We start from the raw sequence: 18,994 nt of genomic DNA, 5'->3' as shown, positions 1-18,994 counted from the left end.
CCATACTCCACATCTGTGGTTCTGTGTACTGACTTAACAGCTAATATACATGTATAAACAAATATACAGTATATTTGTCCTTCTGGGCCAGGATACCTCACTCAGGATGGTTTTCTTCTAGTTCCCTCCATTTACTTACAGATTTCATGATATCATTTTGTTAAAAGGCTGAGTAATATTCCATTGTATACGTGTACAACATTTAAAAAATCCACCCTCCTGTTGAGGGGATCTAGGTTGATTCCAGAGACCAAGGACCATGGTTACACAGCTGTCCCTGTGGGGAAAATGGCGTGTCCTTTGAGTATGGCTGGACCCGGAGGTAAATGGATTTCCATCTTCCTGAGGAATTGCCCCGCTGATGGCAGTCGAGTCTGTCCAAGCTTGCACTCCCACCATCAGTGGATGCAAGTTTCCTATACTCCACATCCCCAACACCACTTGTCTAACTGAGCTGAACCATTCTGATGGATGTAAGATGAAATCCCAAATAGTAGTTTCAATTTGCATTCCCCTGATGATTAAAGATATTAGGCATTTCTTTAAGCATTTCTTAACCATTTGAGGTTCCTTTTTTGAGCATTCTCTGTTTAGGTCTGTACCTTGTTTTTATTTGGGTTGTGTGTTTTGTTGATATTTAGTTGTGGATTCTTTATATATTTTGGATATTAGCCCTCTGCTGGATGTAGGGTTGGTGAAGCTCTTTCCCTGTTCTATAGGCCGTCATGTCCTCTGCCATTGAGAAGCTCTTCAGTTTCATGAAGTCCTATTTCTTAATTGTTGATCTTAGTGTCTGCACTATTGGTGTTCTGTTCAGAAAGCTGTGCCAATGCATTCAAGGCTAATCCCCTGAAGCAGTAAATTGTTAATCCACTCTGAGCTTGGTGGGTGCTTCTCACTACTGCCAGCCAGAATGCTGCTCTGGATTTGAGAATGAAAGATACACACACACACACACACACACACATTTTCCATGTCATGGCAAGTCTAAAAACTCCTTGCTCCTGCTTCCTTACCTGAGAAATCTAAAGTTCCACCTCTTTGGCCACCATCCACTTTATTTCACCAATCAAAGCCAACTAGGAGCCTCAGCATCAGGTAATTTGGGGATCCAAATTAGACAAATAGCATTAGAACCAATCCACAACAATCCCCCACTTTCTCTTCTATGTGGTTCAGTGTATCTTGGCCTTATGTTGAGACCTTTGATCCACTTGGACTTGAATTTTGTTGTTGAAGATGCTGTCTCTTTTCTAGTGTGTATTTCTGGCTTCTTTATCAAAAATCAGATTCCATAGTGGCTTTACACCTACGTCTTCGATTCGATCCCAGTGATCACTGTGTCTGCTTCAGTGCCAGGCAGACATTTTTCTATTTCCATACATCCAGCTTCTGGGTAGACTTTTTGTACGCAGCGTTTCACTTCTATGATTTTTTTTGTTTCCTTAGCAAACTAGAGTCACATTAGCTCTAGAATTATGAACACTCATGATGTCACCACCATCAGCCATTTGGAGGATGCTGCTGACGTGGACTGGATTATCTGGAAACTATGCAAGATCAAAACATTCATGCTGAATAAGCCATAAAGCAATAAACACAGATCTAAGCAACTCTAGTCTCATATAGAACACACAAAAAGTGTCTTTTTCCTAGGGGCTCAGAGTTCAAATTCTTTGTGGATTTTCTTTGAAATGTTTGAGGGTCCAGGCCATTCATTTAAGGACTGCTAAATATTTACACCACGTAGTGGCATGGTCAGGAAGTATGTTTGAACCAGGTCCTGTACACTCTTTTTCCTCAGTCTGGGTCACCTGATTGGAATGCTGCCCTGCCTGGCCATTCTCACTGCCGTAGACATTTTGGTTCAGTAATGTTCAAATTTTCTCTCTCTCTTTTTTTTTAATCCAGGCCCAATTTTAAAGAATCCAAACAATTTAAATGAAGATCAAATAGCTGACTAGAAACATTATTTCTGTGTGTATAATTTAGTTTTCCTTTCCCCCTTTTGATGTATGCACACTTTTTTTTAAATTTTTATTTGTATTTTATGTGTGTGAGTTGTTTTGCCTGCATATACAAGTGTGCATCACTTGGTGACTAGTGCCAGGGGAAGCCAGGACAAGCCAGGACAGGGCACTAGTTCCCCCCGGAACTGGAGTTACATTTGTGAGCCACCTTGTGGGTGCTGGGAATTGAACCCAGGTCCTCTAGAAGAGGAGCATTTCCAAAACCATATAAATGCTGGGCATAGGAGTGCACACTGTCTGGCACAGGAGTGCATGCTGTCTGGGCACAGGAGTGCACACTGTCTGGCACAGGAGTGCATGCTGTCTGGGCACAGGAGTACATGCTGTCTGGGCACAGGAGTGCACGTTGTCATCCTGACACTTGGAGCTTGAAGCAGGAAGACTAGAGATTTGAGACCAGCCATAGTGAGACTGCCTCAACAACAACAAAATCTCAAAACAAAATGAAAAGAATCAAACCAACTGAACAAGCAAAAAATCAGTCTGTTTCAAAGGACTCCTGGAAAAGATTCCTCAGCTAATTTTTGGAACCAAAATAATTGGTTTCGCTCCCAGCGGCATCATTATCTCGGTTAAGGAAATGCTACAGTCAGAAGTTTGAGAACACAATTTGCTCTACAAGAATTTTTACATTTCATACTTGTGCAAGTGTTTTAAGGGTTTTACTCTGTGGTCTGTTTTTTTTTTTATTTAACTGTTTTGTTTTTAGAAACAGAGTCTCATGCAAACCAGGCTAACTTCAAACTACATAGCTGGGGGTGACCTTGAACTCCTGACCCCTCTTCCATCTCCTATGTGCTAGGACTACTGGTGTGTGTGTAGGCCTATGTAGAGCAGGCTAGCTTCAAACTCAAAGCAATCTTCATGAGTCTGCAGATGCTGTGGTTAAAGACCTGCTTCTTTAGGATTTTAATTTGATTTTATCCCTTCTGGTAGTTGTTCAAGGTTAATATGAACTGCCAATGTAAAACTTCTACATTCTTAGAAATTCTTTTTCAAATAATAAACTTCTTCCCTTTTAGACCAGTTATTTCATGCATATATATATATATATATATGTATGTGTATATATATTACCATTTAAACAATTAGGCTTAGTTTACAGTTGCTTATAGATCTGAATGTTAACCCAAAACATCCAATGTAAATGGGTTTTAATAAGTTCTATTCATTATTAATATGACCCGGCCAACCCCCCAATAATTGAAGGAGTGCCCTATGAATTTTGTATACCAGCTTTAACACAGTTATTTGGTGAGTTACCCCTAATCTGTTTTTCTATATGCTAGACTGTTAGTTCCCCAGCTGCACTCCCCAGCACTTGCTGTCTGAGTCTCACCTGGGTTATGTCTGCTCCATCAGCCTGTCCTCAGGGTCCTCTTCTCCTGGCCACCCAGCCTCATGGCAGCCTCCTCCTCTGTCCTTCTTCTCTGTCCTTCTTGTTCCTTCTCTCCTCCTTCCTCTTTTCCTTTCTCTCTGTCATCATGGTCCCTACTTGTGACCCCCCAGCCTGGTAACCGAAGCCCCACCTACCTGTATTCTCCTCAGTAATTGGCTGTTTCCACTTTTATTTAGCCAGTAGCTTTACATTTGGGAGCAAAGTGTACAACAAAGACTGGTGTACTGGAATTCTGGGAGCAGCCAGGTCTGGGGGCAGCATTTAGCGTTTAGCTGTTAAGTGCTGATGCCCCTTATTTCAGATTTAAAGTAACACAGTAACTTTGTGGGATAAAATTGAGAGTTCAGCTATAAACACATATATGGACAGTCATTTGAGTTAGGTCAAGCGGCTCTCCTGTAACATGGGATCCTTACCAATTAGCCTACATATGTTTAAAAAGTCTCTGCAACTTCTAGGAAAAAAAAGAAATATCCTTTAGGACTTGGTAATGAGTTCCTAGATATGGCATCAAAAGCATGTGCAGCCAAAGAAAAAAATAGAACAGCTGTTACAGAAACAACTTGTTTCTGCATAAAAGGACACTCTCCAGAAAGTGAAAAGGGCTGTGCGTGGGTGCGTCCTTTAATCCCAGCATTCAGGAGGCTGGGACTACATCATTGCAGGCTTGCCATCAGCTTCATTATACATGGTGACTTCCAGGCCAGCTAGGGCTATATAGAAGCATGTTTGTCAAAAAGGAAAGGGACAATCTACAGACTAAAGAAAGCATTTGTGAGTCATTTATCTGGGCCTAGGATCTAGAACATACAAAGAAATTTTAAATTTCAACAGCAAAAGACAAAAAGAATGAAAAAAATGGACAAAGGCCTCAAGTAAACCTTTTCTAGAGACACAAGTATGCAAATACCCCATAAGATATATAAGCCATTAGGACCTGCAGATGAAAACCACAGGAAAGGTCTAGAGAGATGGCTCAGCAGCTGAGAGACCTTCCTGCCCTTTCAAAGGGCTGAATTCAGTCCCAGCACCCACACCAGGTAGCTCCTAAGCACCTCTAACTCCAGCTCCAAGGGATCCAGCACCCTCTTCTGGCTTCTGCAGGCACCCGCACTTACATGCACACACCCGACACAAATACAGACAAAAGACACATAATTAAGAATAAAATAGGAGGAGTTACAGAGACAAAGCTTGGAGCTGTGATGAAAGGATGGACCATCTAGAGACTGCCGTATCCAGGGATCCATCCCATAATCAGCTTCTAAACGCGGACACCATTGCATACACTAGCAAGATTTTGCTGAAAGGACCCAAAGATAGCTGTCTCTTGTGAGACTATGCAGGGGCCTAGCAAACACGGGAGTGGATGTTCACAGACAGCTATTGGATGTATCACAGGGCTCCCAATGGAGAAGCTAGAGAAAGTACCCAAGGAGCTAAAGGGATCTGCAACCCTATTGTTGGAACAACATGATGTACTAACCAGAACCCCGGAGCTCTTGTCTCTAGTTGCATATGTATCGAAAGATGGCCTAGTCGGCCATCAATGGAAAGAGAGGCCCATTGGACTTGCAAACTTTATATGCCCCAATATAGGGGAATGCCAGGGCCAAAGGAATGGGAATGGGTGGGTAGGGAAGTGGGGGGCGCTATGGGGGACTTTTGGGATAGCATTGGAAATGTAATTGAGGAAAATATGTAATAAAAAATATTAAAAATTAAAAAAAAAAGAATAAAATAGGTCCTTAAAAAAAAACCACAGTAAGGGTTATGGGTATAGTGGTAGAAAGAGGGCTTATTTTATGGCCAGGTCCTGCATTTAATCCCTAGCTCAAAAAAAAAAAAAAAATGAAAACCCCACAGTGACACACCACTTCATTTCTTCTAGATGGTTCCAAGAAAATGGAAAGTTAACAAGTGTTGACAAAAGACACGGAGAGCCTGGAACTCTTCTGCATTGTTATGAGGTTATATAGTGAGCAAAACAATCATCAAGGGATAAACACAGAATGATCACAGGAAATAATAAGTACATGTCCCCAAAGAAGTAACACAGGTATCTGTCAACTGATAGGCACATGTGATAGATGCAAACAGTGTCAACTGATAGGCACATGTGATAGATGCAAACAGTGTCAACTGATAGGCGCATGTGATAGATGCAAACAGTGAGTATTATTCAGCCTCAGAAAGGAATAAAGAATAAAGAAAGTACTGAAACACATTTGAAAGCGAATGAACTCTGAAAACACATTATGCTAAGTACAAGATTCCAGACCCAAAGGCTAGTTCACTTGGCAAAGGGCCTGCCCCACAAGTGTGAGGAGCTGAGTTCAAATCCCCAGCACCCATGTAAAAAGCTGGGTATGGTCACACAAGCCTGTGATCTTAGTGTAACAAAGGCAGGGATAGGTGGGGTCACTGGAGCTCTCTGGCCAACTATTCTCACCCAATCTGTGAATTCCAGGTTCAGTGAGAGACCCTGCCTCAAAAAGTAAGGCAAGATATGATTGAGAAAGAGATCTGACTTACCTCTGGCTTTTACACACACACACACACACACACACACACACACACACACACACACCACATCATATACATACATATACTGTGCACACACATACACCATAAAGTGAACAAAATCTTTTAAAAAAAAACTCAAAGGACATATATTCTATTTGTACATTTATATGCAATGTCCTGAACAAGCAAATTATTAGAGAGGATTGGTTAGACACATGCATGCCAGGATCCAGAAGGAAGGATAAATAGCCTTTGTAATGTATGTGTGTGATTTATGTGGGTACACATGTGGGTACCACAGTGCATGTGAGGAGGGAACAAGGCAACTTAGTGGGAGTCAGTTATCCTTCCACCATGTAAACTCTGGGGATGAATTCGCATGAGACTTAGAGCACCTTCACTCACCGGGCCATCTTACAGTAGGCCATGGGAGTGGTCACCTTTTCACTCAGGTCTCTTGAGGGTTGATGATAGTGTCCAGGGCTAAATAGTGGTGAATGTTTGCATGGTGTTGTGGATCTACTAACTGTCAACTAAATTGCACACACTTTAAAATGGCTAAAATGGTGAATTTTACCTTATATAAATTCTGTCTCGATTCTTAAAATGTGATTAGTTTTTTTTTTTTTTAAGAGTAGTATAATTCTGGCTTCTGCCTAGAGTATAGAAAGCTGGATAGAACCTTGTACATTAACAGCAAGAGGAATCTGGTTAACCTAAAATGTCCCAAAATTTGAACCCACCTGAGAAATAAGCCATCTTAGAATACAAGCTGGTGGCTGCAGAGCCAGAGGGGATGCTAGCAGCAGCCATGTGTGGTGAAGCTGGGAAGGGTGATGAGCTACTGTGCCATGGAGAAAAAGTAGTTTTCAAGATTTCTCTGCACTGCTAAAGGCTAGGCAGAGAGAGAACCCTGGGTGCTGAGGGCACGGGAATTTACAATAAGTAGACATTTTCTACAGACCTCTGTTCTGTGTATGAAATTGTTTGTTTGCAGTGACAGAATCAATAGAAAACGTCCCTGTTGGTGCAGGCCCAGAGGACAGGAGCACTTCCACTACAAAGCTCAAAGCTTTCCCTTGTGGAACAAAAAAAACCTGGAATTCGGGCAGTAGTGGCACGTGCCTTTAATCCTAGCACTTGAGAGGCACCAGGCCTTAGAACCAAAGGCCCAGCTTCAGCTAGGTTGCTGTTGCCACTCCTGTGCTGGCGGAAGACACAGTACACCATAGCCAAAGATGTCCTCTCTGTCTGTATGTCTCTGTCTATGTCTCATTCTCTCTCTCTCCCTGTCTCTGAGACAGAGTCGTACTTGTTCCTGCCCTAGCCTCTTGAGTACTGGGATTATCTACTGCCTTAACACTTGATGTCTGACATTCACAAAAAAATTATGAGGGCCATCTGGGTGCATGATGGCACACACCTTTAGTCCCAGAAGGCAGGAGACAGAGACAAAGACAGATAGATCTCTTAAGTTCAGGGCCAGCCTGGACTACAGAGCAAGTTCCAGGACAGCCAGTGCTACACAGTGAGACCTTGCTATGAAAAAAAACAAACAAAACCAAAACAAATTATTAGGCCTACATGGTAGGAAAGAACTAACTTCTTCAAGTTGATCCATGACCTCAACATGTTTGTGCATACTAGCCCCACCCCAACCCTATGCAAAAAAAAAAAAAAAAAAATTAAAATTAAAATTAAGAGACATTCCCAAAAGCAATAAGAAAAAAAAAAAAAAAAAAGCCACTGCCAAGAACCAGGTCAGTCGACAGAGTGAAACCCAAGTGAGACCAGGAATTATAAATAAACAACAGGTTAATGTGTTCATTGTTATGATAAAAATGTGCTGACGAGGGATTTTAGTAATGAGACAAATCATAAGGAATAAAATAAAAGGGTTAAAAATAAAAGCGCAGATAAATCTGAAGACGGTTTCCAGCACAGGCCTCAGTGGACTCAACACAGCCATTGAAGGAATCCACAAACTTAAAAATGCGGTGATTGAAATGCAAAATTTAAACACAAGGCGAGGGATAATACGGGACAGGAAAGAAGCAGGGCCAGAGCAGAGTGGATCAAACGACATTGGGTTAAGATAGGAGCAGAGTGGATCAAACGACATCGGGTTAAGATGGGAGTGGTTGGAATCACCGAGAGGTAGCAATAGGGTAGAAACTGTTTCTGAATAGCTAAACCTGTTGCCACGCACACACTTGTAATGCCACTATGGAAGCTGAGGCAGGAGGATGATGAGGTTGAAGCCAGCCTCGGATTCATGGCTAGTTTGTGACCAGCATAATAGTAATTACGAGAAACCTAGTGTCTTAGTCAGGGTTTCTATTCCTGCACAAACATCATGACCAAGAAGCAAGTTGGGGAGGAAAGGGCTTATTCCAGCTTACACTTCCGTGTTGCTGTTCATCACTGAAGGAAGTCAGGACTGGAACTCAAGCAGGTCAGGAAGCAGGAGCTGATGCAGAGGCCATGGAGGGATGTCCCTTACTGGCTTGCTTCTCCTGGCTTGCTCAGCCTGCTCTCTTATAGAACCAAGACTACCAGCCCAGGGATGGCACCACCCACAAGGGGCCCTCCCCCCTTGATCACTAATTGAGAAGATACCTTACAGCTGAATCTCGTGGAGGCATTGCCCCAGCTGAAGCTCCTTTCTCTGTGATAACTCCAGCCTGTGTCAAGTTGACACACAAAACCAGCCAGTACTCCTAGTTTGGTGAGAAAACAAAAAAATTGGCCTAACAATGTGGCTCACTTGGTAGAAAGCTTGCCTCTTGTGCACGGGGCCATGGATTTGATCCCTGGCATTGCATAAACTAGTTGTGGTGCTGCACGCCTGTATCTCAGGGCTGGGGAAGTAGAGGCAGCAGGGTCAGAAGTTCAAGGTCATCCTTGGCTACATAGCACGTTGGAGGCCAGCCTGGGCTTCCTGAGTCCCTGTCTACAAGAGAGAAAGAAAATAGACACATAACATTTGGTCACATCTTTTGCTTCTTAATGTGTATAGGTGTTATTGCCTATATATATATATGTCTGTACCACATGTGTGCCTGATCTATGGAGATCAGAAGAGGGCATTGGATTGCCTGGAACTGGAGTTACAGGCACCTATTAGCTGCCACATGGGTGCTGGGTACCAAACCTGGGTCCTCTGCAAGAGCATTAAATGCTCTTACCCACTGACCCATCCCTGCAGATACTGATCAAAGAATGCCCCCCTACTGCCAGCCACACCCACTAGGGGCAGCTGGAATACAGTGGAGATCCAGCCACACCCACCATGAGTAGCTAGAACATAGTGGAGATCCAACAGACTTTGGAAGGGCAGTGTCCATAGAGCTCAGAGGGCCTCTGGGTTTAGCAGGTCAGGTTTCTAAATGAAATATAAAGCCCAAACTTAGGAATTAGATCCTTATGTCTCACCCTCCTTTGGGACTGGAACATGCTAGGAATCTAGAAGTTTAAAGAAGGTTCTAAAAGGATTATAGGACATGGCTGGTCCCCTCACGGGGGCAGTCCCTCTGAGTACTTACTCCCCATGACACCGAAGAACAGAGTCTAACGTGCCTAAAATGGGAATGACATCAAGCTTGCTTTCTTTTCTTTCTCTCTTTCTTTCTTTCTTTCTTTCTTTCTTTCTTTCTTTCTTTCTTTCTTTCAAAAGGGCCTCACTATGTAGCTCTGGCTGACCTAGAACTTGCTGTATATGAGGCATGGTGCAAGACTCACTTTTATTCTTTAATGGATCTTTAGTGCTCTAGTACCGTTTTGTTGTTTGAGACAAGGTCTCACTATATAGCCCTGGCTGGCTTGGGGTCTACCTCTTCCTGTCTCCCAAGTGCTGGGATTAAAGGTGTGCACCACCGTGTCTAACTCACCGTGTCCAACTCTATCTTTTAAGATTTCCTTGTTTTCTTTTTAATGCATGTGTATACACCATACGTGCTGTGCCTCTAGAGGCCAGAAGAGGGCACCAGAAGCCCTGGAACAGGACAGTGTGGGTTATGGGAACTCAGGTCTCTTGCCAGAGACTGATTCACCTCTCTAGTCTCTCTTACTATATCCTGATGCTTTATTGGATTTTAAGGCATTTATAAATTCAAAAGCTCATATATTTTCATATACACAGAGAAGCTTAATAGCAAAAGAGTCTATTTTTCAAAGTAATAATACAAACAACAAAGTACAAAATTCCTTTCCTATGAAGGTATTTTGGGTTTGGCATGCATATTTTTCCTGGAAGTTCCCCTCCCTCCTCTTCCTCCTCCTCTTCCTCCTTCCTCCTCTCTCTTCCTCCTTCTCTGACAGCTGTTGACACTAAGTTGTGGTTTAGAAGGTGAGGTTGACAATGCTCAGATGCTGGGAAGCATGGTGAGATTGTACAGCGTTTGCTCTGTTTGGTCTGACTGTTCTCCACATATCCATTACCAGTACAGCGCCTGTTTGGTGACTGGATGGATGTTACCAGAACCATTTGTATCACCCAGTAGAGTGCTGGAGGGTCTGGCAGGCTGGATCAGTGGGTAAAGGCACTTACTGCCAGGCCTGACGGTCTGAGTTTAGCCCTTGATCCAGCGGGGTTTAAGGAGAGAACTGACTCCTCATGTCTGTCCTTTTTTTGTGTACGCAGGCCCACACTAAAGTAAATGTAAGGCTAGGTGTGGTGAGTGGCCTACATTTTTAATCCCAGCACTCAGGAGGCAGAGTTAGGCAGATAGATTTCTGTGAGTTCAAGATCAGTTGGGTGTTTCTCATGAGTTCTAAGCCAGATGGGTCTGCATAGTGAGACTGTGTCTCAAAACAACAACAGCAACAACAGCAACCCCAAGCACAGCACAGGACCACACCTTTGTAGGCCCTTGGGATGGTACTTGGGAACTTTGATAGTACATTTCCCTGGGTTCCCCCCACCCCCATTATTCTTTCTTTTTATAAATCATGCAAATAATCTTCAAAATCTGAATGTAGGCAGTTTGCAGGTCCTGCTGGGTGTCTACTCAGTTCCCTTGAAATCCAGCCAGGCAACAGTCTCTGCCCTCTTGACCTTTAGTAACAGTGCTGTCAGAGCAGGTGGCGTTCCTCTGACAGAAATCCCTGGATTGAATGAGAAATGGGGCCCACGATGATGCTCATGCCCGAGGCACCTCTTGTCCTCGTGACGATCATGAGCCATGCTCTGGGGACGTGGTGCTTTGGCAAGGCTGATGGAGGAGCTGTGACCTCGGGCAGCTTCAGCCTCCTGAGACATTTTGAGTAAAGGAAGGGAGGAATCGTTTGGATGGGATAGAATGCCCTAACTCTGTCTCTGCTTGCAGCGTTGCCTCACTCCCAGAGTTCCCCGGCCGTCAGCAGCACCTGCACTAAGGTGCTCTATTTCACCGACCGCTCGCTCACGCCCTTCATGGTCAATATTCCAAAGAGGTGAGACGTCCATGCCATTCGTTCACTGTAAAAGACAAACCGAACAGAAGCAGAGTCCTCAGTAACAGCCCGATGAGCAGCTGAAGGTGTTTGAAAGCCAGCTTGGATGGAAACCAGAGCCCAGGACTTAGAGATTCTGCCTCCCGCTTGCCAGGGTTTTGTTTGTTTGCTTGGGTTTTTGTTGGTTTTTTGTTTGTTTGTATTTTGGTTTTGGTGTTGTTGTTGTTATTGTTGGAGACAAAGTATTACTATGTAGTCTTGGCTGGTTTTGAACTCTTTATGTAGACCAGGCTGGTCTCCCTCCAGCTAATAGAGATCCTCCTGCCTTGCATCCTGAGTGCTGAGGTTAAAGTCATCCACCACCACACCCAGCAACCAGTGGCATTATAGTGGACAAGCAGGAGGTATTGCTAGGCACAGGAATAAGCACTGTATGTTGTTTTGAGTTGTTTGTTTTGTTTTAGTGTTTTGAGACAGGGTCTCACTGTATAGCTCTGGGTGGCCTGTGCTCACAGAGATCCACCTGCCCCTGCCTCCCAAGTGTTTAGATTAAGGCATGTACCACCTCACCCAGGCCCACAGGAAAAATAATTGTGCTTCTTGTTCTGATAGCTTTACACGTTTGGAAAAACTTGTTCTTTTAAGTATTCAAAATAGCCCCTTCTGGTAGCCATGACCTCTAGCCTGACCTCCTGGGCCCCACTCGTGGGTGTTTACTACTCAAGGGTGATGGCAAGTCATACCTGTAAGGATTTGTGTGGAGAATGTCCCAGAAGTTCATCTCAGTACAGTTCCTCCAGGGAATAAAGATGCTGCGTGGGGGCTGGGATGGAGCTCACTGACAGTGTGCTTGCCTGGTATTGCTTAAGGTTCTGGGTTTATAAATAAAATAAACCCTGGCCAACTACCAAGGGAGCTTCCTAGGGTTTCTCCTCTCTTAGAGTCTGCTTATTTGGACTAGATAAAAGTGAGGGTTTTTATTTTTGTTTTGTATTGTTTTTTTTTTGGGGGGGGGGTGTTGTTTTCCATGACAGGGTTTCTCTGTGTAGTCCTGGCTGTCCTGAAACTTATTCTGTAGACCAGGATGCTTTTGAACTCAGAGATCTGCTCACTGCTGCATCCATAGTGCTGGGGTTAGAGGCGTGCGCCACCACAGGGCATTTCTGTATTTTCCGAACACAGAGGGATGCTGAGAGGCACTTACATGTAGTCTGTCAGCTGGGGGCCTGAAACATGCTGATGAATTTGAAGTCTTCCTACGCTGTATAGCAAAGCCAATGCAAGCTTGGCCTACAGAGTGAGACCCTGTCAAAAACAAAACAAACAAACAAACAAACAAAAAACTGATGGATTTAATTTTATCAGCCTAAGAAAACTAGGCCACTTTGTCAGGAGAAAAACTAAGAAAACTTAGTAATATTAGTAGTTATTTAATTTTATTTTGAATACTTTATTTTCTAGGTTAAAAACAGCAAAAGCAATGAATTTGAGTTCTTGGATCACCTGATGTGTAATGCCATGCTCATTCCTAGTGTTGACTGGTTGCCCAACTTTTATTTTATCTTGGTTATCAGGGGCCGTGACCTAGTATCAAAGCCATGCTATTTCTGCCTGTTGACTTTGGTTGGGACCTGGATTTAAAGCTAACACACTACCTTCCCAGCCTATCGATTGACAAACTATTTTGGTACACTCTCCTCTATTACAGGTTGGGGGAGGTGACACTGAAGGATTTTAAAGCAGCTATTGATCGGGAAGGGAATCACCGGTACCACTTCAAAGCACTGGATCCCGAGTTTGGCACAGTCAAAGAAGAGGTACAGAATCCAGGAGCAAGCTGGGAGTGTTACTGGTCACTCCTGAATTAGCTCCCAGAAGTACCTGAGTTCCCACCCTAGTCAGTGTTCCATTGCTGTGAAGAGACACCGTGACTGAGGCGACTCTTAGAAAAGGAAGCAGGTTCTGTCCATGATCATCAAGTGGGAAGCATAACATCATGTTGACAGACATTGTGCAGGAGGAGGAGCTGAGAGTTCTACTGAGTGGTAGAACTGGAGTTCTGCTGTTCTGGATTTGCAGGCAGGAGAGAGACAGACAGACACTGGGCTTAGCTTGGGCCTTTGAAACCTCAAAGCCCATCCCCAAAGGCAAACTTTCTCCAACAAGACCACCTTTGCTAGTCTCTCCCAAGTAGTGCCACCCCTGATGTCTAAGCATTCCAACATAAGAGTTTATGGGGAACATTTCTTATTAAAGTCACCATTCTACTCCCTGACCCCCATAGGTTTGTAACCATGTCATAATGCAAAAATGCATCCAGTCTAACTTCAAAAGTCCACAGTCTGTCACGGATCAACACTTTAAAAGTAAAGTCTAAAGTTCAGTGTCCTTTTGGAGATTCAAGGTGCTCTCTTAACTATCACCCCCTGTAAAATCAGACTCAAGAAGCAGTTCACATGCCTCCACCAGACAGCGGTGCAGGTTATACATTTCCCTTCCAAAGGAGAGGGAGGGGGCATAGAGAGGAAGTGCTGGACCACAGCAGACCCACTCCAGTCTGCCTCTCCGTGTCTGATGTCTAACGGATCTCCAACCCCTTTCAGCTCCTTTGACTGCAACAGACTTCTTTCTCTTGTGCTAATTCTACACCCACTCCCCCCCACTCCCCACCCTGTGTGCTGCAAGTCAGGGTGTGATTTTCTCTTTCCGCTATGTGGGTCCTGTCATTGAATTTAGGTCATGTGACAGTGCCTTTAGCCACTGAGCCATCTCACAGCCCTTAGGCCTCTTGTACCAGCGGTGTAGTTTCTGTCTTGTTGAGATAGGGTATCACGGGGCTGGAGAGATTGCTCAGTGGTTAAGAGCACTGAGTGCTCTTTAAAAGGTCCTGAGTTGAATTCCCAGCAACCACATGGTGGCTCACAACCATCTGTGTAATAGAATCCGATGCCCTCTTCTGATGTGTCTGAAGACGGCTACAGTGTACTCGTATAAGTAAAATAAATATTTAAAAAAAATGAGATAGGATATCATACTGTGACCCAACCTGGTCTGGAATTCATAGCTACTCTCCTGCCTCAGCCTGCTGGGCTCTCCAATTATAGGCACACACCACATTTTGGGTTGCGTTTTTCGATTGTGGCTTTTTCTTTTTTAAACTAGGTTTTCCATGATGATGATGCCATCCCTGGATGGGAAGGGAAAATCGTAGCCTGGGTGGAAGAAGACCATAGAGAGAATTAATGGGACCCTGGCCACTCCCTGGCTGCTTCTCTCAGGAAAGAGGACTAACACCAGAGTACGCTGACTGAGAAGTTTCTAATTCGTGCAGCCAAAAAGAAGCTTCTTCAAGTCTGATGGTCACGGGTCGGTCCTGCTTGTGTGCCTGGCGTATCTGATGGTCACGGGCCAGTCCTGTTTGTGTGCCTGGCGTATCTGATGGTCATGGGCCGGTCCTGTTTGTGTGCCTGGCGTATCTGGTACTTCGAATCTCTGTCAGAAACATAGAGCATGGGTTCGTCTGGAGTTCCTTGTCGGTGGGAACAGTGTTTTATTCTACTCTGAGGACATCAAACCGAAGGCCTTAACCACCAGGGAAGGATGAGCCCTCTCTCGGAGGGGCGTGGCTGCTATGATCTGGAACCTGGAAGTGGATGCATAACTTGTCGTGTTGGCCTTGAAGGTTGCAGCAATCAGAGTCCCAACATCTGTACTTACAGACAAGGCAGAGGTACCAACTTTTCTGCTTCTTTGCAGACATTGCAAACCAGGAGTGACTTGTGAGGTGGTACCAAAGATGAAAGCCCAAGTGCAGACCTGATCTGGACATGAATGATGCTGACTTGTTGACTGGGTGGGGAGAGGGTTGCCCATATTGTGCTATACTACGCCAAAACCATAATTAAGACCCCGGGCTGCCTCTTCCGGTTCTAACAGGCTCTGCAGCTTGTCCTTAGCCCACTGAGGGCATTTTTTCACAGACAGTTTGTTTTCACCGGGGACTCTTTAAATTCAGAGCCATTTATTTTTCTCCAAACAGATAAACTTTGTGTTTGAAAAGAATGAGAAAAGCAAGAGGCTCCTTAAGAATCTGGGAGGACACAGAAAGGTGCTGCTACCCACATCCCTTGACTCAAACTCATGGTATCGCCTTTACAAGGAGACAGACCATTAATTACGTGTTTGTGATTTGAGTACTCAGCACCACTTACTGGTCTGCCTCTCACTTCAAGGGTGGAGTTATTTTCTATTACAGAGTTAGCTTGGGCTGTTCCCTTAGGGGACCGTGAACCCAGTGGACATGGAGCGTGAGTGAGTTGTGAATGGCAGGGTTGATTTGAGGTGAAGTTATTTCTTATTGCAACACTGTCAAGTATAGAAGCTAGAGTTCAACTTGCAGAGGTTACTCATGACTTGGGTTTTCTCATCCACTCACCTAGCACCCTCCTCCAGTCAGCCATGGTTATCTACTAATACAGCCCCTCCTCAAAGCAGTCTGCACCTACACTGTACACTGCCAAACAGAAGAGTGGGACAGATGGCTCAGTCCTGGGACCCGCCTGTCTCTGTGTCTCCCATTTTCAGCCATTTGAACAGAATACTCTTTGGAACGCTGAGATAACGTCTTATTGTTTTATATAGACATGTCTTTTAAAAATAGTTCATGTTCGAGAATTGTTTTGTACTCATTTGCTTTTGTCTGAGAACCATGTCTATTTTTATAACTAAGTGACTTCTGTGTACTCACGTTCCCTACACTCTCCATTTTCTACAGCCCCAGTAGCTTTTCTACTGTCTCTTCCCACTGCCTCTTGTGGTTCAGAACAAGCTTTATTTTGTTACGAGTTACTAATGGCACTTAGTTCCGTCCAGTTCTCCCTGCTTTTAGTGGTGGGGGGTCTTTTTTATTTTATTTTTTCTAGTTGATTGCTCTTCTAAAAGACATGAGATCAAAAAGACCTGATGTCTTCCGTGCACGCTATCCTGGTCTTCTATTGAAGAACAGTTTTTCATCAGCTGTAACTAGGAAAGTTCAGGAAAGTCAGCCATAAGCAAGAACAACTCATTGTGAAAGCCAACAGAAGAAAAGTGTTATTTCCGTTTTTTCCAAGTCGCCTGGAGGGATTAAAAAGTCCATGTTTCACCAATTTCTCTGTTGCATGAACTTTAATGTTTTACTATTTGACAGCATGATAGTGATCAGGCTAAACTTCAATACTGTAGTCCAGATACAATTTACCTTGAATGTCTGCTTCTTAAATAAGACTCTCCTTGTCTGTTCTTTCAGCAGTCTTAACATTATGTGAAATTAACTTTTCAGCAAAAATTAAATCAGAGGAAAATCTTCAAGTCCTTTACATCGTGTTTTATTTTTTCTCATTTTTGGAAAAGGACCAGCATGGCCTCAGTGCCCACATAAAAAGCAGAGGTTGAATGCCAGGGAGAACGGTGTTTATTAATCTCATATCCCATAAGTAAAATGGCCAAGCATCTCTACTGGAGGATGTAAACAGTGGGTCAGAGATCTTCATTCCAGTCCATAGTTCCGGAGGCTTCAGAGCAGGAGCAAGCATAAATTCATTCTCTTGTGAATAATCTCCTATTGGCAAACTCAAGGACAGTGGTTCTCTACCTGTAGGCTGTGACCCCTTTCCCAGGGGCTGCCCAAGACCCCTGGAAAACACAGATATTTACATTTTGATTTATAACAGTAGCAGAATTAGTTTTATGGCTGGGGATTACAACATGAACAGTATTAAAGGGTCGCAGTATATAGGAAGGCTGAGAACCGCTGCTCTCGGAGATTCTGTGTCTTGGAACTATTGTTTCCTAGTGATACTGGCGTGGGCTAGTCCATCTTGCCATTGCTGACATCCTTTTTCCTTGGGAAAAACTAGTGGTTCAACCCTTTAATCCCAGCACTGGGGAGGCAGAGGCAAGGGGATCTCTTTGAGTTTAAGGCTAGCCTGGTCTACTTAGTAAGTTCCATGACAGCCAGAACTATATAGTGAGACTCTGCCTTGAAAACAACAACAAAACAAAAGGCCAAAACGAAAGCCAAAACAAATGAACTCATGTGTAGAAATGTGTCTACACAGACATCTATATACACATAAGCAAAAATAATACAAATAAATCTTAAAAATGCTACTCTAGTTATTTAAAAACCGAAGAGTATCATCTTCTTGCTCAACTCCCTAAAAGTCAGCTGGAACATTTTACAATTTGTACCTAAAACCTGGTGATAGATGCGTGCCTGTAGTTCCAACGTTTGGGAGGCTGAGGCAGGAGGAGAACTAGGTTAACGCCAGCCTGGCCTATCCTGAGATCTGTGTCTGAGTTAAACACAAGTATGGGTTAGATACATTTGGCAACTGCAATGCCCCTTTTGGACTGAGTTTTCAGCTCTTTTGACTGGGATGACTAAATTATGAAAAGACCTTTATGTTCTACATCCAACTTAAGAATACGCCGCTACTGAAAAGCATACCAGGTAAATTAAATTTCTCACTTTTACTCATAAGTATCATGACTGCACAGTCTTATTTGTCAAGCTTGAGAGGTACGGCTGACTTAAAATACATACATGTAAAGCTCTATTTTCTTACAAACATGGGTGTCTGTGACCACTGCTTTCAGAGATTCTTACCATGTATTCTGTTTTACAATGTTTTCATAGACGGTTATGCCAGAGGTTTCCGATGGTCAATGTAATAACCTGTTTTAACTGCCTATGTGTACCAGAATTGTGAACAAGTCAAAACCAAACACACACAATATGAATAAAATGGAGTTTGCAAACTAAATCCACTTCCTCATTTTCATTTCTATCTCTTCCCTGAGATGAGCCAGTCAAGCCGTTTACATTCAATGAAGGTAAATTTCCTCAAGTGATCTCCCTGGTAGCATGTTTGCTCATTATCAGGAGGGTGGAGATAAGGATTGTTTTATTGCTAGAGATATTTTACTGTAGGTATTTGTAATGTAAGCACAAGATAGATGAAGATGGATTACTATAAAAAAGGATTAGTTGATTTTCAACTCTTTTGACATCATATGTAAATGTATAAACACATCAGAACCTACGAGTATAAACTGTAACATTAATCTCCAAATGCAAAATCGAACCCTAGTTAGCTCAGCAGTGTCTAAAACTGAATTCTGAACTCTGTACATGCTAATCACGATTTCTGCCACCAAGCCACGGAGGATCCCAGCCAGAAATGGATAGTTGTTTTTCTACTTTGAGACAGCACCTCACCATGTTATCTAAACAGATATTCAGATAATTAATCACTTTCCTTCAGCCTCTGCAGTACCTGGAACCACAGGCATATACTATCACCCCAGCCCAGAAATAAATAAGGAATTCACAAATCAATTTAAAGGCTGCAGCTGCCTCTCCCAAATTCAAGCAGCCTCATTTATCACTTAATGTTACCAATTTCAATGCTTGATATATTTCAACTTTTAGCTCCAAGTGTTTCCTTTCATTTGGTTTCTGAATATGTATCTCCAGCTTTATGTTTGAGACAGGGTCTCACCATGTAGACCTAGCTGGCCTGGAACTCAACAGAGATCCATCTGCCTCTGCCTTTCAAAGGCT

General features: G+C 43.4%; 1 protein-coding gene across 6 annotated transcripts in view; it reads left to right on the top strand.

Annotated features, from left to right (window-relative positions):
* The window catches only part of Dixdc1 (DIX domain containing 1), a 76,108-nt gene extending 57,920 nt beyond the window's left edge, over nt 1-18,188 (top strand). For all 6 annotated transcript variants that reach the window (XM_029481900.2, XM_029481901.2, XM_029481899.2 and 3 more), the window contains 3 exons: nt 11,283-11,388; nt 13,097-13,205; nt 14,551-18,188. In XM_029481900.2, the coding sequence (XP_029337760.1) occupies nt 11,283-11,388; nt 13,097-13,205; nt 14,551-14,631 (296 nt within the window). In that variant the 3' untranslated portion in view covers nt 14,632-18,188. The remainder of the gene's footprint in view (nt 1-11,282; nt 11,389-13,096; nt 13,206-14,550) is intronic.
* The last annotated feature ends 806 nt before the right edge of the window (nt 18,189-18,994 follow it).

This window comes from Mus caroli, unplaced genomic scaffold (assembly GCF_978045245.1).
Source record: "Mus caroli unplaced genomic scaffold, Mus_caroli_1 scaffold_11, whole genome shotgun sequence".
NCBI lineage: Eukaryota > Metazoa > Chordata > Mammalia > Rodentia > Muridae > Mus > Mus caroli.
Note: the sequence above shows the minus strand (reverse complement) of the source record. Positions and strands in the feature narration are given on the sequence as shown.